Source organism: Thunnus albacares, chromosome 14 (genome assembly GCF_914725855.1).
Source record: "Thunnus albacares chromosome 14, fThuAlb1.1, whole genome shotgun sequence".
In the NCBI taxonomy this organism is placed as follows: Eukaryota; Metazoa; Chordata; class Actinopteri; order Scombriformes; family Scombridae; genus Thunnus; species Thunnus albacares.
The window spans coordinates 6690697-6716801 of NC_058119.1; the positions used below are offsets into that span (position 1 = coordinate 6690697).

A 26105-nucleotide genomic window follows, 5' to 3' on the forward strand; every position below is an offset into this window, starting at 1 on the left:
AAGGATTATTCTAATGCCTCTGCCTACCGTAGTATATTCCCTAAATAAAACAGGTTAGAGGGCTCAGGGGTTTTTGATGGCCGGGAGGAAATGGAGAGGGATAGAAACATGCCACTGTCCTTGTACATTTGAAAGCAGAACAATTTATTATCAAGAACAAGAATATCAAACAAGAGAGAGGAAAAAAAGTTCATCGGTTTCATAAACTTGTTTTTCGTTGCAATTTGATCACTTACACGCTTCCAGCACAGAGAGAATGACTTATTAAGCTTGAAGATTCTTCCATTTAATCTTATGCCTCTAGTTACAGTTTTTCATATTTTTTGCCTTATTGTGTAAATATAGAACTCTGTTGAAACCAGAGATCACAACAGTAGTTATTAAGAGGCTATTCAAAGGGGTTTTTAAATGTCAGTTTTGTAAAGTGCTTTATGGCCCCTTTTTGTCCTCATCACAGAAAAGGTGTTGGCTCCTTTGAGTCTATTTGTGATCTGATTTGCTTATTGCCAGTCGAAGGTACGCTTCACCAGCCTGAAGAAGGTTCGGTTGTGTTCCTGTAGGTAAGAGCGGAGTTGTTGGAGTACAGTGCTGTTGACCGCTGGGTGGGGACGTCCCTTAGACTCATGCAGACAACGCTCTCGACCATCACTTCGGATACAGTAAAACCCTTTGGTTTGGTTGAAGTAGAAGTTGGTGGACACTATCCTGGGGGGCAAGTTGAGGAAACGCTCCACCTTCTGAAGCTCTGGAAGGGGGTCACGGATCAGGGCATCCCCATCTACGATGTGTATCTGTTCCAGGGGGAAGTGGCGCAGCCAGTTGCGCATGTGGATGTCGTACAGGCTCCTCTGAATGGCCTTGTACCGGATATTCAGGGCACCATTGCGCACTAGCAGGTTCTCAATGGCTTGCACCGGCTTGTGGTTCTCCAGCCGGTTGAAGTACACCTGGGTGTAGTCGGAGATGACCCGCTCGGCTGGGTCACGCAAGATCAGCAACAGCTTTATGGATGAGTTCATGGCACAGATGCGTTCTGGTGCAAGAGCTGATGTAAAGTAACCTGGAGTTTTCTCTACTGTGATCTGATGAGGGTATGAGTAAGGCATCAACTCACGGTACCACTCAAAGCCCTTGGCATAGTTCTCATCCCAGTCAAAGAAGTGCACCTCGGTGGCGGCAGCAGCAACCTCAGGGTGTATGTCTAGCATTTCCAACAGCGCCCTTGTACCCCCCTTGCGTACCCCGATAATAATACTATGAGGGGCTCTTTTGCTAGTCCCTGGCGGTGGAGATGAGGACACATCTCCAGAGACATTGGCTGATAGTCCAGGACCAAGATCCATAGGGTTCAGTGTTATGCCAAATCCTGCCTGGACAAGCTCAGGTGGGGCAGCATATGTCTGGAGAACCAAAAGAAAGGCAGATGCCAGGAAACAAGCCATGATGATGGACTGAAGAGTGGAGATTGGCAAAGTGACAGAGAGAGAAACAAGAAAAGGAGATTGTGGTTTAGCTGTGGAACAGATCTGTCTTTCTGAGCTCAGAGGCAACGAGAGCAGTGGGAAGTGCAGTCTCTGTCTGCCATTGAATCTGAACTGGAGGAGGAGAAGAAATCATCGGCAGTCCACAGCACATCTGTAGGGGGGAACAAAGACAAAAAAAAAAAAGAAAAGGCTTTCAGATTTCAGGAATATAAAGCAGAATGAATGTCTGTATTATAGTGAAATGGCACTTTCCTCATTCCCTTGAAAAAGCAATCCTGCCATAAATACAATCCATGTCTGTTATAAGTGTATCATCTGAAAAGGATAATCTCATTTCATCTTTCTTTGCGTCTCTTTTCATCTCCCCTCTTCCCATCTGCTTTCTCCTCTCACTCTATAAAGTCACTTTCAATTGATACTGTAATTTCTCCAGCTGAAAAACATTTAGCCAGACAGCTCGTTAGAAAATGCGTCTGAGATATGCAAGTGTGGCTGAAGGCCAGAAGACAAGGCCAGAGTGCTTTGTCTTCCCTTACCAGGTCAAAATCTCCACTAGAATCAATACACTTAACATCCCCCCAGGAGCATCGAAATCAAGGCATTTGGCAACGTATAAAGACAAATTTATTGCAGGAAATCAGATGAGTTCCCACTTCTAGGTGACTTTTATCTCCTATACATGCCAAGAAAGATCAATACTAGGGCAATGCAATCCAGCAAACACAAGGAGAAGGATTTAGGGCATTAAATTGGACTTATAATATTGCTGAAGAGCCCTTCAAAACCATGGGAAAATTAAAATTTTGCTGTCTCGTCTTTTGAACTTTTTTAAAGGGGGGCTGTTGAATATTTTAATATTAAGCTTGTTTTCTGAGGACGGGTTGCCTTAAATAAGCGCTTGTCAAATGGCTTGCCTTCACTTAACCAAGAAATAACATATGTTAAAAATGTACTCCTACGTAGCAAGAAGCCACGAGTTGAAATAGCAGAACTCATTTTTTAAATGTCACAGAATTAATTCAAAAAACAAAAGTCTTCAGATGCCTTCATGAGGAAAACAAGCTGAGAGAGCTGTTGCTTACACTGTGCTAGTCAAAGCAACAGGGCCAGGCTATGCAAACATCCAGCTTCAACAGCAAAGGTCACGGTAAGGTAATCTAAACAATATTTATATTCCCTGCCAGGGAACAGACGCACATACACAGTGTTCTATTCTGGATACATACAGTAGACAGACACACACTTTCATCCTTCATAATGTAGGCAACAGATAGGTTACAGATAATTGGGATTCATATTCTTTTCAAAATTGGCTCAGCTTTATGGAAGTAACTTCAACACATTTTGATGCAATTGCAGCATGCAGGGTGTACTGTTCTCTACCAGTAAGATGCAAGGGAACAGAGTAAATTATTAAATGAATTATTAAATATTAACATTAAATAAACACAAGTATTCTTTCTCCATGCCTTCATGGCAGTAGGGAGTTGCACTTTTAAGTAGCTTTCCTTAGCAGTGCTTTCAATAACCATCAGCAAAATTACATAAATTCTACTCTGTTCCTAAAGGAAGGCTGATGAAATATAATTTTCTTATGGCATTTCTATTTTACAAAATACAGAGGAAACAGTTAAATAGTTATAAAAAATAAAAAAAAAGATGCATCATTTGAAAACAAAAATGTCATTTTAAAATAATAGGAGCCAGTTTGGGAGTCAAACTCATTATACATTAATATGAAAGTAATGACTTATTTTAATATGTTTGTTCAGAAGCTGTTAGTTAATTATATTTAAAGAGGATCATCTGTGAGGCATGCATACAAATGCTGAAATATGTACACTAAAGTTGTTTTTGGTGACCAACTGTTATTATTATTATAATTATTTATGTCCCTGTTTGTAGTATAATTTAATTATAAGTTATGAAGTTGTCCCTCTAATTAAGCGAAATAGTTTAACTACTGTTGTGCCCTTTCCTACGATGTCACTATTGCTCTTTCTCTCACCTTACAGAGTTTTTCAACCATATAAAGGCTGTTACACATGCCCCCGCTTCACACTACAATCTATGGCTTGAGTGTGGGACTGGGCCTGTGAGCTGAACGCAGGAGAGCCGACCTGCCCTACAGGACCCGGGGTTGTGCAAGAAGGCACTTATGTGCTGTGACAGGCGCTCCTGCCTGTCAGCGTTTCCCTGGCAGAGAGCTGCCAAGTACAATGCTAACAGCCAGGCAGCCAGACGAGCTTTCTGTCTCATCCAATTCCCCCCACTCCTCTCACAGCACACCACCACCTGGAAGGAGCCATTGTTTCACATTCCACTGGGCCTTATTGCTTTATTCAGCACTTGATGCATATCTTTCCGGCTTTTCATTCGGCACATGGCAGTCACGCTATCTGGCAGACCATTTAACCAAGACTATTTCCACTGAACGCTGAGGGGCCAGTGGGAGACAAAACTGTGTCATGTACATAGGTTGGTATAGAAGAACTATGCCCACATAACATCTGTGTGTTGTGGCTCAGTGGTGAGTACTGCTGCCTCACAGCAAGAGAGTCTACATTCAAATCTTGGCTCCAGTCCCTTTTTTGCTTATGGAGTTTGCATGTTATGCGTATGTGCATGTCCTTAAGGCACCATTGTAATCTCCTGTGGGTGTGAGTATGAGCATGAGGTCATACCAGAACTGGCAAGGTGAAATTTAGCAATGGTGGAATGCATGTGTTACTGGTAATATCATGGACATAGTTGCAAGTTGAGGACTATGCACCGTTTTATTACTTTATTGCTGTTGCACTCTATTGCATTAATGCATTGTATTATTTCTCCATGTGGTCATATAAATATACACCATTAATACCTTGTGGATTACAGGGCAATCTCATCCTCTCTTACAAAATGTCTGGACATTGGGGAGTATTTTGCAGATAAAATTCCAATCAGATTGCTCAAGGTGAACCCGATGCAATCAATTTGTCACTAGAAGCGAGGGTGTTTTACCCTCTTCGTCAATTAAATTAACGCACCTTGAGTGAATTAAGGCGTCAGTGTGCTCCAACTGGAATGCATGTCAAATGGTTGAACAGTGTCTGAAATTCCCTCTACCCACACTTTACTGATGTCAGAATTGGACAGGGCTGCATCCGACATTTTTTGTAACTTTCCAAAACCAAAAATCTGCCTTTCACGCTAACTGGCCAGGTGTGCTGAGCTCAGCAATTAAGCAGGAAGTTTGAAGTTGTCTTTTGAGCTTTCTTGGGTTTAATTTTTTCACAGTAAGATTGCTCAAAAGTCTGCACCAATAATCCCATTTGTACTATTAATTACATTTTCACCCTCTTTTTTGATAGCAGGTTTTTCACTCCGTCCTCAAGCGTTTGTAATGGCTATAAACACTTTTGCCCTCTGTTGGGATCAGACAACAGAAGAACTAGTTTGTTTCCAGCATACCCCTGCCTTTGGTTTTGTGTATTATCTCTGTGATTGGCCACTGACATGCTCAAGATGTCTCCCTGCCTTGCACACTGGGATATCCTCCTGCCCATTTTTGTGGGTATGGAAATTGTGCTCAGTACAGACAAAGATACGATCACTGATATAACAAAATTACACCTATACCAGAGTCCCACTTGAACCCATGATACAGAGCCTACACATGAGAGCTGCACTTGCCGACCATTACCTCACCTTAAAAACTTGTCTGGCACAAAAGCAAAGGGCTGCTTACTGCCTGAGCTTACACAGCACAGCCAACAGATCTGCACTATTCATTTTTCCCACCAGGCTAAGAGGCGGGCTCCACAGGCTCTCAGCGCCACAGGAAACCAGGTTCCCACTAATGAACCCAAACAGCCACCTCTATACATCTATCGAACAAACCCTCATTCATATTCAGCAGGGCCCCCTGCCATTAGCTGTGGCGGGCAGCAAGTATTGTACACAGGGGTAGATTTAGTGATTTGGGGACCCTGGGCAAACTCAGTCATGGGGCCTCCTTCGTGCCTTATTTTCATCCTTTCTGTAATTGAGAATGTTGGTATTGGCGGTGGTAGACAAAGTGCTCAAAATTTTAAACTATTAATATCACACTAACAATTCTCTGTTAAAAGTAGCAGTCCTGCATTCAAGATTTTACTTTAAGTGCAGAAGTATTATTAGCACCATGTACGTACATTTACTTAATGTCTGTTCAAGGTTGAGTTCATTTTAGCAGTTTTATATACTGCTGGATAGTTTAATCTATAATATCACATCATATTTCATTTGTTGACAGTAATTTACCAGGTTTTTCCTCTGCTTCTCTGACACGAGCTGCACACTGAACCAGCCAGTGAAAAAAACTACATTCATTTACTCAAGGGTACTTTTACAGATTGACAATGATTTTTTTTAAAAGTGCTTAGGGGGCCCTTTTGTACGTAATTTCATGGTATAATTAGTTAGAATAGAAACATAATTTTATATGTTTCATATCTAAACATCAGAATAAATCTATTGCTGTTTGGGCCCCCCAGGAGTCACCTACCTTACCTAATGGTTAAGTCCTCCCCTGATTGTGCAGGGCAGTTTTGTGTGTTTTAATGGGCGCTCATTAGAGACATTAGTACAAAATAATTATTACTGCAATAAAGCTTGATTACAAAAGGGTGGCTTCTGTGCTATTAAATGAATTGATTACAAGTAACCAAGTTAAAAGCAATAATCCTGGTTACTATTTTTTCTTACGGTGGTCATGCATTTTAAAGAATTTACACACACACACAGAGATTGTTTTGTTTTCAGAGTAGCTGAACACATAAAATGTAATCTGAGGCAGAATTGAATACAGAGGCAAACCTCCTTATCTTCGCCTTTTTTCCATCTTGGTCTCATATCTCTGTCTCACTGGCTCACAGCACTGTTAGATGATCTCTTGTAAGATGCACTGACCCTCCTCCCAAAAAACACTCACTTGGGGACACAGAAACACATGCACCTTCATTCTATTTTCTCCTGCACTTTCCACTTTGCTCCCACCTCTTTTCTTCAGCTGGTCTCTCCAACAAGCCCTCAAAAACCAGTACAATATATTTACCACCCACACATATCCAACTGTAACTCTGAAACTGTACTCCCACATACAGCATGGGTTTTCAATTATGGATGCGTTTTGGTTCACAGTGGGATTCCTGGCTCAATTTATTAATTTCTGTTGCAACAACTTAAGGCTTTGGCTGCTCACAGAGGATCAAGCAGTGTATAATCTTTTCTTCCTTTCCTAACCTCTGCCATAGATAACATGATATGTCTCATACAAACAGACACTCTCCTCACATTTAAAAGTAAGCCTCCAGCATAAAAAAAAAATCTTAATTCCCAACCATGTGTCAAGTATCCAAAACACCCCAAAAGTTGCTCTGCATCAGCATGAGAGGACTTTTAAAGGGACACCTTGAGCACTGCTGAGCATTTAAATCCCTCCACAATGGCAGCTTTACCACAATGTCTGCCATAGAGTGAATAAATAATGAGTGAGTAGTCAGTCATCTATTTAAATTACTGGTATATTACAGCCACTTACTGGTGAATAAATATGTTGGAGGTTATGGTAGCTTGAGACCAGCGAGCTGCCAGTTTCAATCTCCAGGCTGGTCAGGAAAATGCAATTGGGGAGTGAGTAGAAAACTATGACAAAGGTGCCCTTGAGTGACGTGCCCGTATGCAAGGCATTTAACCCCCTTACTGCTCTGTGGATCCATTCGCCCCAACTGTAAAAGACTAGAAGCTCCTAAAAGCATCAGCTTTCCCTGGATAAAAGCTCAAAAGCAGAGATCTGTAGGTAGTTATAGACTGTGACTGTAATGGTTAGCATTACGTAGAGGGTTACAATTATGAGCTCTTTTTACAAGAATGGGCTAATATTAAAGAACTGTTCTGGATATGTGACAGTGTCTTAATCTCACTTCGCCAAGAGTTGACTGCTATGTTGACTCCTATTGGTGAGATCAAAGATGGTATACATCATGAAAATAAGTCACTGCAATGCCAGTGGGACCTGCATCACAGTAATACTCTCCTCTGGGGCCACCTGGTGGATAAGTATCACAAACTAATTTCATATAATTTTAGCACCTTTTGTTTTCACATAAGTGTCAGCAGCAGCATCTGTTGCTAGTTGTCTTCTCATTATCTTTGGTTAATTTCCATTTTCTTCAGTTCCTAAACATAGTGTTATTATATCTTAGGTTCAGGAACAAAAAACATGTCTTGCTCTAAATCCAGTTTCCCATGCCAACCCATATAGATATGTCTAACAACCCAAACTCCTTTTCTGCTTCCTCTCATCCTTATATCTCTTCGTTACAGGAACCATAGGGAGCACGATGAAGCTGTGAAGCCTCATCAAGATGCGCCTCCACCCTGAGTCTCACTCCCTCGGTTCCTTGCTGCTACATCCCCTGGTCTGTCATTGATCCCCATTTGAAGCTCTGTTCATTCCCTCGTGCCCAATCCCTATTTCCTCCCATCCCCGACTGTAATTCCAGTAAAGTAATACACATACATAAATTGTGTGGTCTTTGTTAGTGAAATGTTTAATATTAAAGTAAGATGGTGACAGTGAGGATGGAGAGACAACATTTCCTCGTTTTTAGAGGAAATTACACTGCAGCTCTGATGGTAGGCAATATTTGGCTATTTCGGGAGTGTATGAGTAAGACAATGACCTAATCCACACCCACATGTCAGCAGAGGCATTCATTACAGACTCGAAGAGGGGGTGATCTGTCATTTGCCAGTACACCCAGACACATGTGGCCCCAGGCACTAATTACAGTGTTTTAACTGTGATCTTCCATACAGTTAAACCTTGACAGTATAGCGGCATTTTCAGCACTTTTTTTTCCTACAGAGTGGTTTAGCATGGAAAGCAGCCTCTTCCAATTACCAGTCCTTCTGCCCACTGCCATCTGTGCACAAGTAGAACATGAACCATTCAACTTGATGAAGGCTTGTGCCTCATAAACAAATATATGTTTATGCTACATTGGCAAAATCCTCACAAAGCTCTGTATCAGCAAACATAACCGCACACTATTATACATAATATTCAAGATGAAAACAGTCGTGTTTTTCCTGATTTTGGCAGAAATTACTAAGGTCAAAAAATGCTGCATAGAACCACAAAATGTCATTTTCTCTATGGCAATACCTCTCCAGTTACCCAGCCTAAACCCACCATTGTTCAACTGACACAGGATCACTTTAGCAGTCTCTGTTACCCAGCTGCATTCCCTGGCCCAGGCATCCTGCAGTTTAGCTTTGACATTTGTCAATGCTCTGAGATTTATTTCAAGCATCAACTGACATTGTCTGGATTCCCAGGAGGCATTTTCGCAGATAAAATAGGCTGACTTGCTCATCACCCTTGGATGAGTGGAGGCAACCAATCCCAGGGACGCTGACTCACTCAGGGAAGTGTTCCATGGTTGGTCAGAAACAACAACAGACTATAAGAAGGAATTCAATCAGAAAGAGGCCTGATGATCCTCATTCAGCCTGCCACTTCTGATAAAGCACCTATGCTTTCTACGGCGTTGAGATCGCCCCACTGCAACGGACTCCTCATCACAGACAAAAAGATGAAGCTAATTCTGCTCTATCAATTTAATAGTACTGTAATTCTTATCATGCTTTTCCCATCAAGCCTTCACTACTTCTCACAATGAGTCTGATCTTCTCCATGTAAAGTAATTGCTCTACAGTTCACCGCAGAGGGAACACTCTGAAATGCCGGCTTAATCAAAACAAATGCACCAACTTTATTCTCCCTCCTTGGGTCTAAGCCTTTGGAAAGCCGATGATGTTCTTCAGTCTCGCAGGCATCCTGAAAACTGCAATATACACATACATTATGGATGAATTACTTCATCAAATAAAAAGCAGGGCATCTTGTAATGAACTGTGAGGATACTCTTAATCTTTGATGAGGCCTGATGAATAGTTTAATGAGAAAAACTATGGGAAGGCCTGCTGGGTGCTGACAAAGATATCACAGCTCTGATGAGTAAATTGCAGAAAAATGCACAATGTTTAGAGAATTGTACAATCTTGTAGTCTTGTTTATTAAACAGCATCAATCTCACAGCTCAACAGCATTAAGTAATACATTGACTGTGATCCCACCTTAGCCAAGTCTTGAGTTATGTACTGTGCAAGCTGTACCCTAGGACAAAGCATGTAATACATATTAAGTAAGGTATACAGTATGTACACTAGGGGCATGTTATTTTCTTAGAAGAGGTCAAGTTAGATATCTTGTGTTTATTTCCCCAAACTACAGCTGGTGTTTGCAGTTCTATATAACTTGGAAAACCTTTCTCGCTCTGGCACAACGGCATCCTATTGGAAGGCACACACCACAGATCTGCCAGTGTTTTCCCGCCATCACAAATATGTATTCAGCACTGCAGAACTCGAGGTTTAGTATTTGGACCTTCTGTGATGTGCTGTTGGCTGCCAAGCACTGAAGTGATTCAACACCAGGCTGCAGTTAGTGAGCTGATAATAATGCATTCAACTTAAAACCGTTTCCCAAAGGGGTGTCCTGTGTTTGTACGCTTCAGAGGTCGAAGCATTATACATTTAGATGTGTCAGTAGTGGATATGGTGCTCCCTGCTGCAGCAGTGGGATATCACTGGAATACATACAGTAAATAAACAAGAGAGAACACATTATGAAGCCACCCTGGATACACAGTAAGCTGAGACAAAGCATGCTGAGGTAGAGAAAGTGTTCATGAGGAGAAATAGCAATATATATATATATATATGTGTGTGTGTATATATGTATACATACACACACACACACACACATACATACATACATACATACATTCATACATACACACACACACATATATATATATATATATATATATACTGTATAGTTTCTCACTTACAAACAGAAAAATTAGATCTAGTTGGAGAAAATCGGGGAGCAGCTACCTACTGACCTCCGGTGTGCATGACTTGACTATCACATACTGCCAGGATTAGCTTTGTTTATTTGCACTGTATGTGTGAATGATGCAGATCAGAGAAACTGAAAGAGTATAAGACTGACTGAGAATCCACATAGGAAGCGAGACATGAGCAACGCGTAATGGTACAGACACACAGAGTCTGGCGAGGATGCATCTGGACTCACTGGACCACTGAACGCTCTGGCGGGTGGGTGACATGGTGGGTGAGGTACTGCAAGTTGGGCAGTGCTGGGTTTTGCTCTACCATTTTCAAAATGGCGGCTACATTACAAACTTTCTCATTTTAGAGCTAAACAGTACAGTAAAGTATGTTTTCTGAAAACATTTGAGTCGTGAAATAGGCAATGCAGTAATATAATTTTTTATTAATATTTGATCAGCACTGCCTAGTTTGATAGTTTGATTTGAGTTTCACGAGCCAGCTGTGTTGCGCTGGACAAACCTCATTGCATAAAGTTGAGGTTGAGTCGTGATTATGCATATTCAGATTTTCCATCATGTACCACATGGCCAGATCTCCTGCTCTCCATAGAAAATGAATGGGATCCATCGACTTGACATCCATCAATGGATTCGGTGTGTCTGCACCTTAAGCATGTTCTATCTGTTCAATCCACATCGATTCGATCACATTGACTTGCATTCACCATCTCTGTCAGCAGCAGCTCCTGACCAGCGGCCGGCTTACCTGCTCTCACCAGGTTGATTGACAGCAGAAAGTTTTCATATCGGCTCCATGGGAAGAAATTAACAGTGTATTTATTGATTCATTGATTTTATTTCCCTGCCCACTGTAGCGAGTGAGGGGAATCTGCCTGTAGTCAAACAGGCGAGCTCACAGACAGACTGGGAGCCTTAATCAATCAATGTAGAAACTGTTAATAAGTTCAAAACTCATATAAGCAGGATATTTGTGTGATTTAAACAGCTGTCTGCTCAGATAACGCTTCACTAAACGCAACAAAAATAGATTCAAAGCGTAAAAAACGCAGGGGTTCTCCCTAAGTTGCACGTCACTCACACATGTCTCGGAATCAGTGTGGATTGATACATTTAACCGTCATCCTACCAACATATTTAACATACAAGGACTACTGACTGGGGTCCCCAAGAGTAAACTACTGTAGGAAACACCATGTCATCTGAAAAAAAAGATGATCATTTTAGGAAAGTTACCGTTAATTTGCATATTGTGTAAAATGAAAATACAGACTTTTCTTTCATACAAATTGTCCCCCCTCTCCCCCGATATTGTGTGTTCTTTAAATTAGGACCCATGGCAAACATGACCTCAATAAATAGTTCCATCTATTAAAACTACATGGGTGGAATTGGGAGATATGACAAAAAGTAGACCTCTGGGGTCCATCGGTAGGATTAAGGTTAATAAAATGGAAGCATATCTGTTTCATGAGATGCTGGAGTGACGGACGTCAGAAATGCTTCTAAAAAAACTTCCTATGCGGATTGGCCGTGACACTGACAGCCACACATTTCTGGGATCTCTTTTGCCCATATAAAATGACCTTGAACTTGAACTTTCACAGTATCAAGCTACCTCATCTGCATAAGTAATTCAAGTTGTTGCTTCACATGCTGGTCATTGATTGTAACATAATCAGAGAGCTCTGTGTGTGTTAGGGTATATAAATCATTTATCAATGCAGGAGTTTAAAACTTGCTAAGTCATTCTTTTAATGAAGCTTATTCCAAAATGACATCTCAATAAAAAAAAAAGTGGCACCTACAAATGATGCTATATTTACAGAAATGTAAGACTATGAGGAATTTTTGAACTGGAGTATAATTTGGAATATAGCTTTACAAATATACAAGTATACTTACAAAATAACCATTGATTATACATAAACTGGGCACAGTCTGTGGCTGTGTACATGCAGTGGCACCTTGCAGGGAAATAAAATCAGTTGCCTCTGTACTCAACTTTGTGCAACATCCTTGTAATTTCCTACTTGCTGGGCAAACTAGATCGTAAGGGAAGTGTTTATCTATAATAACAATCTCTAGCTCAATTTCCTCATGCCTAGTCTCTGCCTCTCTGGCAGGGAGTGCTTCAGAGGTCTGACTGGGCAGAAATGAGGGAGGATGTAAACCGTCATAGCTCCTGTCGTACGCTCTATCATTACATTGTTTACAACATTTGCCTTTGCGCGGCTCCACACCATTGCCTATGTAGCACCGGGCTTCCAGTCAGCCTTACGTTGGTGCAAAATTTCCTCTCTGCCTGAGAGGAGATGAAAATGCTTGTGCCAGCTGGGCTTTATATCTGCCTTTAAGCCGAGTTTCTACAACCAGTGAGAATCTGTTTACAGACATTTTCAAGGAAGGCTAACCACAAGTATTGGCACTCTCTGTTACTTTATACTTTCTCCTCTTGTTCTTTCTGGTGAACATAACACTAGCAGAGGTTTTAATGCAATCCCGCCATACACTTCTTGTGTTCAGCCTGCAGAGCGAGGTGGGATATGCCATCACTTTAAATCACTAGAGCATGCACAAACTGAGATGAGGTGTGAGTAAAAAATAAATAAATAAAAAAAATCACCCCTGGCTTTAACTGAATTGGATGCATGTGAAAAGGAAAACAGAGTTGTTGTGTGAGATGCTGGGGAAAAAATTCAGTCTCATTTTTGAAAAGACCTGTCTGCGACTTAATGACAATATCCGTGCATGTGCAGTTCTGGGAATGTGACAGAATCAGGTTAAGAAGATAGAGGGAATAAAACATCATGTCATTTCAGCAGGGTGACTTTCACAGCAGAGCGTAGCTTTGTCTCTGCCAGTCTGATACTAAACCCACAAGCTAATGTCAGAGCTCTTGTAAGGCTAATGAGTATGCAATATTATTTTATATTTTTCAAAAAAAAAAAGGAAGAAGAAGCACATACAATACATCCTGTGTTTTATCCTTTAAAACATCACCATGCTGCCTACTGAAATGAGGCCCGGGCCAAAGATTAATCAACTTTAAGTATGAAACAAGACTTATCAGAACTCCATTACAACTTAAAATATGAGGACTTCTCACTGTCAATTTCATCCGTACCCTCTTGTTGTGTAGTTCTTCATGAATAAGTCATCAGTCCCCCACTATTCCCCTTTGGATTATTGCTCATTCCGCTGCCTCCATGGCCCTGTAAAACCAACTGAAGTGTTTATGGGAGATAAGAGGCAAAGGAGGTCGCAGGCCCAATAACTCCTTTTATCACCCCACGTTCTGCAGCATGGGACATTTTATGGGTGAATTTGCTGAAGACGAATTCTTAATTAGAGAAGTTTGTGGACCCAGCATCAGAGGCCTAATGGGGGGAATAAAAAGAATCACTGAAAGGGCATCTGCAGGATTGCTTGTTGGCCTGCTTTGTTACCATGTCTTGTAGAAAAGATGAGAAAATAGCCTTGGTGTGTTCTCAAAGCAATATCAATGAAAAGGCCCTCCATAAATGGCTTGTGAGGCTTGTTTGGTTAGGTGTGAATGCTGTGTTTGTCTAGACAAGTCTGAGTCCTTGTGAAATTAGTTCAGGTTATTGATTTTTTTAGGGGGCTTATCTTTATTAAAGGAGTCTACCTTGTCAATGGAATTACTGCCTCAGCCATTAAAGAGAGCTGATTCTATTTCCCATTATTGTAAATTCCTCCCTGAGAGACTTAAATGCCCTAGGTTAATGGGAAATGCAATGTTTTGCCCTTTGCCTATCTTGTTAGTCAACAAGTTTGACAAAAGGATTATAAGATTTCATTTTTAGTTTCTATACTTTTAAAACCAACGCAACCTAAACGTCTAAAGTCAATTTGTCTTTTGTATCATGAAGTGCAACCTTTGACAAATATGAACAGGGTGGGATGGTAGAGAGCTAGCTCAAATTTTAATTAGCCAAGTTGGCAGACATGTTTCACCAGATCAGACCAGATAATGACTAGGATCCTGTGTTCCCAGTCGCCTGCATATTAACTGAGAAAAAAGGAGAAAATTAATTACTCATTTTCCCAGACTGGGAGAGAGGGATCTCGTCCATGATTGCATAATTTTAAAACTCCATAATTATCTCAACTCCATAGCAACAATGAAGCATGAGTAGATTCATATGAGTTGTATTTTCTCCAGCAGACTGCAGGTTCAGAATGAACACACTTTACCTTGGCAAGAAAATGTGTGTGCTTTGTTGGGGACTCTCTCAATCTAATTCTACTTAAAAGGATAGCAAGAAGTGGTACAGTTTCTGAGGTTAGCCCACCAGAAGTGACAACTAAATTTAGCAAACAGCGGAACAATGGAACATTAATCAGGAAGTGTGATGCAATCCTCCCCCTTCCTTGCTCATCAACCCCTGCTGTAAAGCCTAGATTAACCATCTTTCACTTCATTTAGATAGAGGATTGTTTTGGGGTTTGCCTGATTATATCTGTCTCGAGCACACACCATTGGTATTTAACAAAGATTAGCTTTAAATTGATGATTAACCTTTGTAATCCTGCGTGCATATTGAAAATGGCTTGCTTGTCTTTACCACAGCCACACAAAAGAGAATCCGCATTAACGTTCAGGGAAAATTGAGGCTCAGAAAGCAAATGAGGCAGTGTTATCTGCCTGGTGCTTGGCTGGATAATGAAGACGAATCTTCAGACTAGAGAGCCATCTCTTAATGAATCCGAACAGATGAATTATTTTGTGTTCTATGCATGCATCTTTTAATAAAACTTCACTGTGACCCTGACAAGCAATAGCTGCCCAATAGCCGAAGCAGAATTTACTTGTGAGATTGAGTGGTTGCCATTGTTTAGATGGCTGTATTAGGGAGTAATCAGACATTAAATGAGTCATTTCTCTATATTTGACTCCAACTGGGGAGGTAATGGTTTAATTTGCTGGGCAATAAGTTTTCCCCTGTGGAGTGTTCCTTGCATTAAATGCCACTGCAACTGTATCTGTTGCTCTGGAAACCATTAATGCACAGGTACAGCTGCACAAATTTTGGAAAACCATAGCAGAATATAATTCCAAGTGCCTTTCTAGTGATTTCATCCATTTAAAGAAAAAAAAAATCAAACATAACTTGCATATTAAAGTAGGAACAACTGATTTGTTGAATTTGACGTATGTGCAGCATTACGTCCCCAACTTATCTCACCTGTTGCACTCTGAATCACATGAACAGGAACTTTAAGTTAGTGAAAAGTGCTAAACTTGTCCAAAGGTATCTCTATTAGGAAATATATTAAGGGCTGCAATCAACAATACATTTAATTTTTTGATTAATCTGCCGATCATTTTCTAATTAATTGAATGGTTGTTTATTCAAAAAATGTCAGAAAATAGTGGAAAAATGTCAGTCACAATTTTCCAAAGCCTAAGCTAACTTAGGCTATTTAAATAGTTTGTTTCATTCTATCAACAGTCCAAAACCCCAAAATACAATTTACTATTACATATGATATGATAGAGAAAAGCAGCAAATATTCACATTTGAGAGGCTGGAACCAATGAAGTTTTGGCATTTTGGCTTAATCAACTATTACTTTTGGGAAATAATAATTTTCTACATTTTGTTTCAACTCCAAATATATTTCATTTGAAAAAATTCTGCCTTTTACTATCACTCTTTTGAACATTTCAATCTTTACTAGTAAACTGCCTGTCAAACTAGAAAAAAACCTGACAATGATCAAAACCACCTTCTCTGTACTTTTACATATAGTGATGAAATGAAGATGGTATATTATTCTTTGAAACTCTGGAAGCTGACATCAAATTCCATACCTAATCCCTAATGTGCTCCAGACATCTGGAGCAGATTACGTCCACACCTTGTAACCTTATTGCAGTTTATTTAGGGATACGATGTTAAGGGGAAGCTGTGTGATGAAAACTCATTGTGAAGGTGAGGGCCAAATTCTGCCAGATTTTCACAGGGCCAAACGAGCCCTGTTAATTGGACAGCTAATATCACACTCACTGCTTGAACTAACAAAAGCATATTATCAAAAATCTGTAATTTGACACTTTTTCACAGCCCCTTTAAAAACTTGTTGTGGATGTTTACTGAATGATAATTTTAAGTCTCTTAAAAATTAAAATACAAATTTGGACCAATCTGTTTGTCAACTCCCTGTGTGATCTTCAAATATGAGCAACTACATAGAGAAGTATTTTCAATGATGGAGTACACAAACACATAAATTGAACATACTGTATGTTTTGCATGTAGTTAGGAAAAGTATTGCAGTTAATGCATGCAATTAAATATTTATCTGGCTCTAAAATGCAGATTAGCAAGTGGGTTAATTTAAAATGATGCATGAATATTGGCGATAATGGAGATTTGGACAAAATCCATTGCAAATGAACTTATTTTCATGTGTTACTAACAACAAACAGAAAAATCAAGCTTTCTCAAAACGAATCATTTTAGGCTATGTATTATTTACTGTCATTTGCTTAAATCCCATTTACGAGATAATGTGCCTCTTTTGGGGGGTTTGTTTGCCTAGAAGATAAAAACTAAGAGCAAAAATGAAAATAATCATCATTATCCTCTTACACCCAAATTATCGCTGCTCATAATTATCAACTGATCAAACAATAAACGCATCACGATAAACATGTTGAACATCTGCTACACACATGCTGTAGATTTGCAGAAACAACAAATGATGTAATTACAAGATTAGAACAAGTATACAAATTTGTTATGAAGTGAAAAGGAGGAAACACTCATCTGAAAGAGGACAAAAAGAAGCTAATCTCAATGTTTCCAGTATCCAAGAAAGCTTTAAATTATGGAGATACCAACAGTCTATGATTATATCGTCATATGCCCAGTAAATGATACTAGACACTGTTGCAGACCCTTTTCAATTCTTCCAATATATGGACTTGTATTTTGGTGTTGTGTCACAGACTGGGGCTGGGACCAAGCATGGCTATACTAATACAGAGCTTATACCAAACCAATACTAAATACAGTGCATAAGTTTAACTAAAAAGGAAGACAAAGATCAGTAATGAACCAAGTAAAAGCGATCAACAAAAATCTGTGATGTAAACTCACTGAACTTAACTGTAAAATGACAAAGCCATCTTCTAAAAAACTGGCAGACTCTAGCAGCCTCATGCACTGCATTACTGAAAAATAGAAACCCTACTGTAATGTAGTGTAATTCAATCCAATACAATATTGCTTTAATATACTGTATGACCTTTTTGAAACTTAAAAGTTTTAGTTATTTTTGACGGCATGTTGAATCAACTCTATGTTTACTTTTAAAAGGAACAGTTTGACATTTAGGAAATAACACTTATTTGCTTTTTTGCCAAAAATTTGATGAGAAGCTTGATACCACTCTCATGCCTTTCCGTTAAATATGGCACTACATCCAAGAGATGATTAGCTTTGCTTAGCATAAAGACTGGGGTCTTGTCCTCACCGTGTGGTTGGCAGGCAACCAGCGGAGACTCCAGGAAGTGACTGCACCTCGCCAAGAAATAGTCCAGCACATAACATCAAGTAAAACCACATGGCATTTTACACTGATGACTAGGACTGCACTTATTTGCATTATATTAGGGCTGCAACTGATATTTTTTAATGTTCAATTACTGCAGATTACTTTTCAATTAATCATTAAATGGTTTAGTCTTAAAAAGCTAGTAAAAAGAAATACCCATCACTATTTCACAGAACTGAAGGTGACATCAAATTGTTTGTTTTGTTTACAGTTACATATGGAACCAAATCATTACAATTGAAAAGCTGGAACCAGTGAATGTTTGTAATTTTTGTTGGTAAAATTACTAATCCAATAATCAATTATCAAAGTAGTTGTTGATTTCTGTTTATTAATTCCAAGTAATGTATTTAAATACAATAGCAGTAACCTGAGCCTTGAAAATGAGCATAGAATACAATGAGCACCTCTCTGACACAGTGTCAAGTTTTACAAAGGCAGTATGGTATTTGCTCTGTGCATTGACTTTGGATATCTGCTGAATCACTTTATGAAAAGGAAAGTTGCTTTATAGCATAAAACATGGCAACATATCATTGTTCTTGGAAATATTCACCATTTTTATTCTCTTCAGTAAGGTGACACCAGAGTGCAGGTAGGGGGTCAAGAAGCAATATCTAACTATTACCTATGAGAGCATATCAATCATACTAAATGGTTATTCAATTTGTTCAAAGCTGTTTCACCAAAATACACAATGAATTCATGGCTATTAATCATTGCTTTTGAGAGCTGCTGGAGTATTTTTAGATCAGACTTTAACATACATATAGTTCAGTGACAACACCTCGTGTCAGCTCTCTGCCTTTAAGCCAGAAAGAGAGAGAAAATCTAAAGCAGAGGAAAAGCATATTTCAAAGTTCAATTTCAAGTTTCAGATGAGCAGTATTCCCCTTTGAGGTGGGGGGAAAGGAGAGGTGCTCCTCTGGGCAGTCTGCCTCCCAAAACCTCCACTAAGATGAAGAGTCTCATTCAGCACCATGGACAGCGCTCTGCACAGCCTCAAGAGATAGCTGCTAAAGCCTTTGTCAGTAATATGACTGAGACATCATTAACACTGGTCAGACATCTTTCTCTGGAGACCAGTCTTTATAAGTGTGTGTGTGTGTGAATCTTTTTTAAGTACTTATTTACTGTAACAGTATATTTACTTGTAAAAGACCTATTAGACCTTTTGGTAATTAGATCTTCAACGACAGCTTAGTTCTACTGAATGTTTAACAAGGACTAAAGGTTTTCATCTGAAAGACACTATGAGGTTGTTATTTTCATGTCTCTGCTTAACTTAGAAATCAAATCACAGATTGACTGCACTGCCATTGTTAGGTGTCTGACCTTCCCATAATAAACCTAAATCAATGTCTCTAAAGATCAAATTTCATATTTAGACAAACCCAGATCTTCGCCTTTAGAACAAATGTCAAACCTCCCTTCTGGTGGTGGCAAGAACGTGAGCCAGGAGGGCCAACCAATGCTTGACATTTTGTTCTCATGGGTATTCATCTGCCCCTTTAAAATTGCTACCAGTCGTGTAAGAAAAAGGAAACACAGACAAAAGAGAAAAATGGCTTCAGCTTCCTTTATAAAGTCAAACTGAATTAACGTTGCTCTACCAGTGGTTCTTCTACAAAATGACTGACAACCACTTGATCTTTATTCAATGAGGATCCCACAGCTGATCTGACTCTTCAATATGCAAAACATTCACAAGCTTTTACATGATGTCCCTTTTTAGCTCCACTGATTATCTTAAAATCTTAAAATTAATTAAAAAGGCCTTGATGCAGAGCATTGTTCAAGTGAAATTATCTAATTATAAACGCTACTTAAATATTCTGCTCTCAGGCCAGCAGACAGATGAGGAACATATTTCACAAACACAAATCAGTGGAAATCTCATACCACTATCTGCTTCTTTCCCTTCCTCAGCCTTACAACACCACACACACACCCACACAAAATAAATTGATACATATGGCAGAGCAGAGGCATCTGAATCAAAACAAATCTCACTCCACATGACGGGGTCATGATCTCTGCGCGGAGACAGATACCATTAATCTGACAAATATGACAAGACATGGGTGTGCTGTATAAAAAAAAAGGATGTATGACACACAATCACCAGTAATAAGGGATATGGCTGGCATGTGCCTACTCATCTGAGGCAGGCAGAGAACAAAGGTAATGAATAAATAACTTAACCCGTCATCAAGTGAAATGATAAATCTACTTCATAACACTTGGCGATGATGGCGGCGTCAGGCTTTCTTGAACCTCTTGATGAAAAAGTGGCCCGGGGAATCTGTTCACTAGAAGGTGTCACCGCCCTCCGCTGTCTGCTCTTTCACCCACTGCTTCCCTGTCCTATTATTTCAGAATGGCAGTAAATTAACCAGGAAAAAAACCTGTTGTCTGATTCTGACATCAGAATCTGTGCACCTTTAATAAGGCTTTCCCAAAGGCTGAGTTCAGACTCCAAGGCTTTTGATGATGAAGATGCAGCTCCCAAGTGGCTGCCAATGACAGTTTCGATGCTGCTTTTTAACACTATGCTGCTGGTGCACATGGTGGGTATCAGCCTCTGAGATATGGTGTACAGCATATGGACCAAGGTGGCTCTTTGCACCATGGATCACTGCCTGCTGCACACTCATGAATTATGGAATTCGGCACAAATATGCAAATCTGGGCATTAGCCTAGTTATGCCCCTGTACTGTAACTTACAGCTACTTATCTATTATGTATGAAGCAACGATTGGAGTGAAGAGGTCCTGGCAGCCAGCTTCATGGTCCTCTCTCAGTTGCTCATATTCACATCATGAAAGAGCATGAATAGCATTGGAGGTAGCTTCAAAACGCTAGCTTTCTTCCGCTCCACATCTCTGAAGACTTGGGAGAATTAGAGCTTGCTTCCACGCTCAATTGCCAAGCTACTTAAAATAACAATGGCTTCCACTGGATTTGGAAGCCTGGAAGATACGTAGGGAATAAGCATGAAGTTGTTGCTAATCCTCTAATTTCCCCCCACAAGGCTGATTTGAAATGCTTGTCTGATCAGTAATCAGTCCACGGGGGAGGCAGACAGGGGATCAGGCCAACACACACAAAAAATCAGCCTGTGTATGACATTACCATCACAATGCAGGATGAGTGATTGTTTTCAGGTGACCTAATCAAAGCGGTGTAAATATCCAAAATCAAGAAGCCAGCAGAACTGAGAATCCGCGAGGTCAAACGTCTTCAGTTTTGAAATCACACACATATTCCGCTCAGGCCAAAAGCGTAATGAAGTGAGTCCTGCAGCTCCGGGATGAACAGAGTGATCATTAGCTCAGATCAAAGTCAATCATCAAGCACATGACAGCTGACAACTTCTATTTAACAGAACGACCGGGAAATGATGATACCTGGTCCTCGTGAACTCAGTCACTATGGTAACAAGAGGAAGCTACACTTTCACACTGTCCCATAGAAGTCAGCAGTCCTGCCTGCTTCTAACAAGGAAATACTATATGTATTAAAGTCACTGAAATTTGAATTATCCTCACTTTTAATGTAAGGAAACATTCTGACACTGCAGCTATTGAGGATAAAACCATTTCTGACATATTTGTGGAGTGTCTAAGCTTCAAGCATCTTGTTTCCCAAGCTACACTGACCAGCCCAGATGTTGGTGATGGCAAATGACCAGAAGAGATCCAAAACTTCTGTATGTTATTCCAGGATTTGAATCAAAACACACAGAAACTAATGTACAGATTCACAGAGTATTGTAAGGAGAGCTAAAATCATAGGTAATGCTAAGCAACTGCTAACAACATCAGCCCTCGAGCTGGTTATGGTGGCCATTGGAAATGAATTGATATTATGGGCAATGAATTATGAACCTGCCTTACAGATACTGCCAGTAATAACAATGCCAGAATGCGCTATCATGGCAGAAACATTAATAAAACTTGAATTTTCTTCTTTTTGGTAATTACATTTTGATCAAATAAGTACGCAAGTTAAAACAAACACCAAAGATAAATATAGGCCTTCTAATTTCTTAACAAATAATTATTTCAAATTCAGTTCAGTTTACTTCAACTCGGAAATGAAGGCCTTGAGATTGCATTGGGCAAAAAAGGCTGGTTCTTTCATGATAACTCTTTTATCTCCCGAGGAAAGAATCAACCAACAACCCCAACCACAAAAACAAAAAAAACTCTGGAATCCATTTGCATTTTTAACAAATATCCCTGTATGCCTCAGCTAATAGTTTTCATCCTTTAATTCAACAAACATAACCTCATCAAAAATTAATTCCGTTCTCTTGTTATTTTCTATTGCTCTTGATTAGGAAAACTTAAGGAAAAGAAAATGCACTCTCGTTTTGTGGTTCTTTTTTTCCACCTCCCCTCTTTCTCTTTGCTCAAGTGGAGCCAACTGGAGAAACTCGATCAAACAAAACATCATAACAAGAAATTTTACACAAGAAACCCGATTCTCTCTTCATCTCCTCCTCTTTCTACCCTTCCCACATGAAACTGTTCTCACATTATAGAGTAACATCCTCTGACCCTGTATGTTTGTCCAGTCGTACATCACTGAGACACCTTGAGTTTTCTTTGGGGAATTAGAAATCATCACACCTCCCTGAACCATCGTCTTTACAACCAGACCCATAAACACTTACTGTCAACAAAATCCCACAGACCATCCTGCCCTCTGCCTTCTCTCTAACATCACTTTTACTTACACATTTAGTTCCAGGACGGTGAAAGCAAACAAAATATCTGTCCCAGTTATGCTACAGATAAACAGGCATCCCATTCATGTTGATTAGTCGGGTATGAAAATAACGAGGGTGACCCCCCTTTCCTATTGAACTTTTGCCCTTTGATGTCAGTCTGTATTCCACTTTTTTTCTGAGCGATTGAAGTTCTCACTAAAGGAATGGTTTTCTTTCTTTACAGTCATTGTATAACATTTATTATTATATTTATACCACTTTAACACATCCGCCCTTTGATTAAAAGTGTATTTGCTTACATTTCATTTATATATTAAGTTATATTTTGCACCAAATTGTATGAAAAAATGAATAAAAACATTTAAAGTGCAGCATAAAGCCTGCAAGAATGCTGATGAGAAAAAAGAGAGCTTTCACCTCTGACATACATTACCAGTCAAAAGTTTGGACACACCTTCCACTGTGTCCAAACTTTTGACTTCTGCTGTACAGTATACAGCATCTCTCAGTGTAATGAACAGTCTAAACCCATATAATAATTGTGAGAACATTAACACCCCACTTTCCACTTTCAGGAACATATAGTGCTGCCTCTGATGAAAGACTGTAAAAGAATGCAACTATTTTACAATAGCACCAATTAAAGCCCATCTTCAGCCATGTGATATGGATTGAAAAACACTAAGTTTCATTTGAATTTCATCAGAGAACTTATTCAAGTCAAACACCGGCTTATGCCTCTGAAATCCTGCAGCTAGTAACACCAGCTCACATAAGCCAACACCCACATGCTCATAATTAAAGGTGAATTGCACAGCCTGTGGCAATTTGCAGCCTGTGACGGTGATACGCGGCTGCTGGAATTTCACTTGGTAGGTCTGATACCAGATATAGGAGATATGATGATGATGGGAAAACAATGTTGCATCAAGGCTACGAGAACAAGAGGAGAGTAGCAATTACTGTTAGTTGCACTTGTGTTAAGACTATAAACTATGACATTTCCCACAAAACTTTTAAAGCATTAAAGTGTTCATGTTAAGTTGATTTTCTATGCCACAACCAAATAGGATGCACAGAGGATTGTTCTCCTGGGAGCTTATAAAGCTAATTTATTGGATGTAGCATTTTAATTAGTTTGATCAATACTCTATCACAGAGGATTTAAATGTGAACTGCAGGCAAAAGACAAGGCACTCATTTCACATGAATGAATGATCATGTCTCAAAATGTCAGAGATTCAGCTGGCTGCTCGGCGATACTGGATTTATTCTAGCTTCATAATTGAGAAATTAATCGCCCGTGAATTCAAAAGCATAAAATATCCTTTTGTCAGACGTCGGGGATTCAAGTGTTGCATAAAAGCATGTGTGTGAACCGCTGTGTCGTCCAGGGCGGTGTATTTCACACAGACAAAGTAATGGAAATCTTAAGAGAAAATCTGGTTACCTCGCAGGGGGGGTTCGGTGAGGATCTCAGCGCGACTCTTGGGTTTGGTTTGATCTCAGGAGCGGGTGATGATGATGATGATGCTGAACCACGGAGCGCACTTTTGCGCACCGCTGGTCCACATAGAAGAAGAAAAGCGTCCGTCTCTCCTCTCGGCCACTCTCATCACTGATTCATTAGAAAGCAGACACCAGGGGGGGGGACGGAGTCCTTCTTTATTCAAAGTGGATAACTCGACTCCGTCTCCTGCTCACGCAGACGAGCCTGTATGTGGAGACGCGGGGAGAGTTGTGCCCAAGCCGCTGCTTTGCGTAGCAGACTGGAGGGAGCGGGGAGGAGCTGTCTGCCGTCAGATGATCAGGGCAAGGTGCTCTCCTCCCTGATACTCTGCAATCCCCAGCCTTAGCAGAGCTGCAGTTCAGACCTTAACAAAATAATCCCTATCTAATCATCTGCTTTGAGTGGGAAATGATACAACTACTACTGTCACTTATATGTGCATATGTCTATTATACCGTGTATTACAGTGTACAGCTTGTGGAGAGGTTATATCAGTAGCCAGGTGATGCCTATTTATTATTCCTGCTTAGCACAAAATCTATTGGATGGGCTATATTCTTATGTATATTGTAGTAATTATACACCTAATGAAAAATGCCCCCCTATACCTTAAATAATTATATTAAAACTATTTCTAATATTATATATGATTGATTGATGCCATGGAAAAAAACAATGCAATAATTCGAATGAGACAATGAAGTGTACACTGAATATAACCAGCGTCAAAAACCTGTCAAGGTCATCATTGTATCACCTCTAAGTATCACAGCATTATGAGTTCTTGTAGAAATACTATAGAAACATAAAAAACACTGGTACCATAAACTGCTACCATCAAATACCATGAACTCTACAAGCGGGGCTAAACTACATTTGAAGGTCCTATGGGAATATTATGGGAATAGGACAGAAAGTTCAAGTCATTCAACAGTGTGAGAACCAAATGTAAACCGACCACGTCAGAAGGAAAAACTGTTTATAGATGTTCAAAATGGCCATACTCAAAAAGCGGGTCTTCTATTGAAGTCTTTTCTTCAAATAGGGTTTCCCTCCCATCAGAATAGTTTCCCATATTGCCCCACTTTGCGGTTGGGGTTAGGGGTTAGGGGTTAGGTTATGGATTGACTGGTTGGGGTTAAAGTTAAAATATACTCCAACAGAACTGCTTGTTGGTTGGTTGAACAGCTTCAGAAACATCCTCTCCCACAATTTGCAGACGTTGGACTTTGGGGAGGCTGCGTCCAACAAATTCTGTAATTTTCCAAAACTGACAATCTGACATTCACACCCGCTATACACAGGGTGCTAACAATACATTGTACAAACTAGATCTTTTCTACCATAACCCAGCTCTTATAGAGATACAGTTGGGTTCAGGTTAAGGTTAAGATAAGGGAAACAGACTTCGACACAACTGTCATAGAGAAGGGCAAGGCATGATAATTGTTTAAATATGGGGATAAGAACACAGACTTTCAGATAGTCTCTCCTGGAGGGCATTTCTACATGTGAAAAGTGACAGAATAAGTTGTGTAAAGAATGAAAAAAGAGACCTTGAGAGAGAAGGTCAATCTTAAACCTATTCAGCTACACACACATGGACAATCACTGTGTAAAGCAGGTCTGAATGTCGGACTGTCAGTTGTGGACATTTACAGAAATTATGAGATGCAGCCCCAACTGTTCCAGAGTCTGAAATGTGTGGGGGGCGAAGAGGGTGGTAACATCTGCATTGTTTATATGCATTTAACTTATTTATTCATGTCTTCCCTTTAAGTTTAATTTGTATATACTTAGCATGAGCACAATGCCAAAT

General features: G+C 39.8%; 1 protein-coding gene across 1 annotated transcript; it reads right to left on the reverse strand.

The window, feature by feature from the left end:
• Positions 1-176: 176 nt before the first annotated feature.
• hs3st1l1 (heparan sulfate (glucosamine) 3-O-sulfotransferase 1-like1) lies at positions 177-24493 on the reverse strand. Its single transcript, XM_044373184.1, has 2 exons — positions 24227-24493; positions 177-1635 (listed from the first exon to the last, which is right to left on the reverse strand). Exon 2 carries the CDS (start codon positions 1440-1442, stop codon positions 501-503), a length of 942 nt encoding a protein of 313 aa, XP_044229119.1. The 5' UTR covers positions 1443-1635; positions 24227-24493; the 3' UTR covers positions 177-500.
• Positions 24494-26105: the final 1612 nt, after the last annotated feature.

Coding starts and splice junctions, on each gene's coding strand:
- hs3st1l1 (XM_044373184.1), bottom strand. CDS start 1,442: ATGGCTTGTTTCCTGGCATCTGCCTTTCTTTTGGTTCTCCAGACATAT.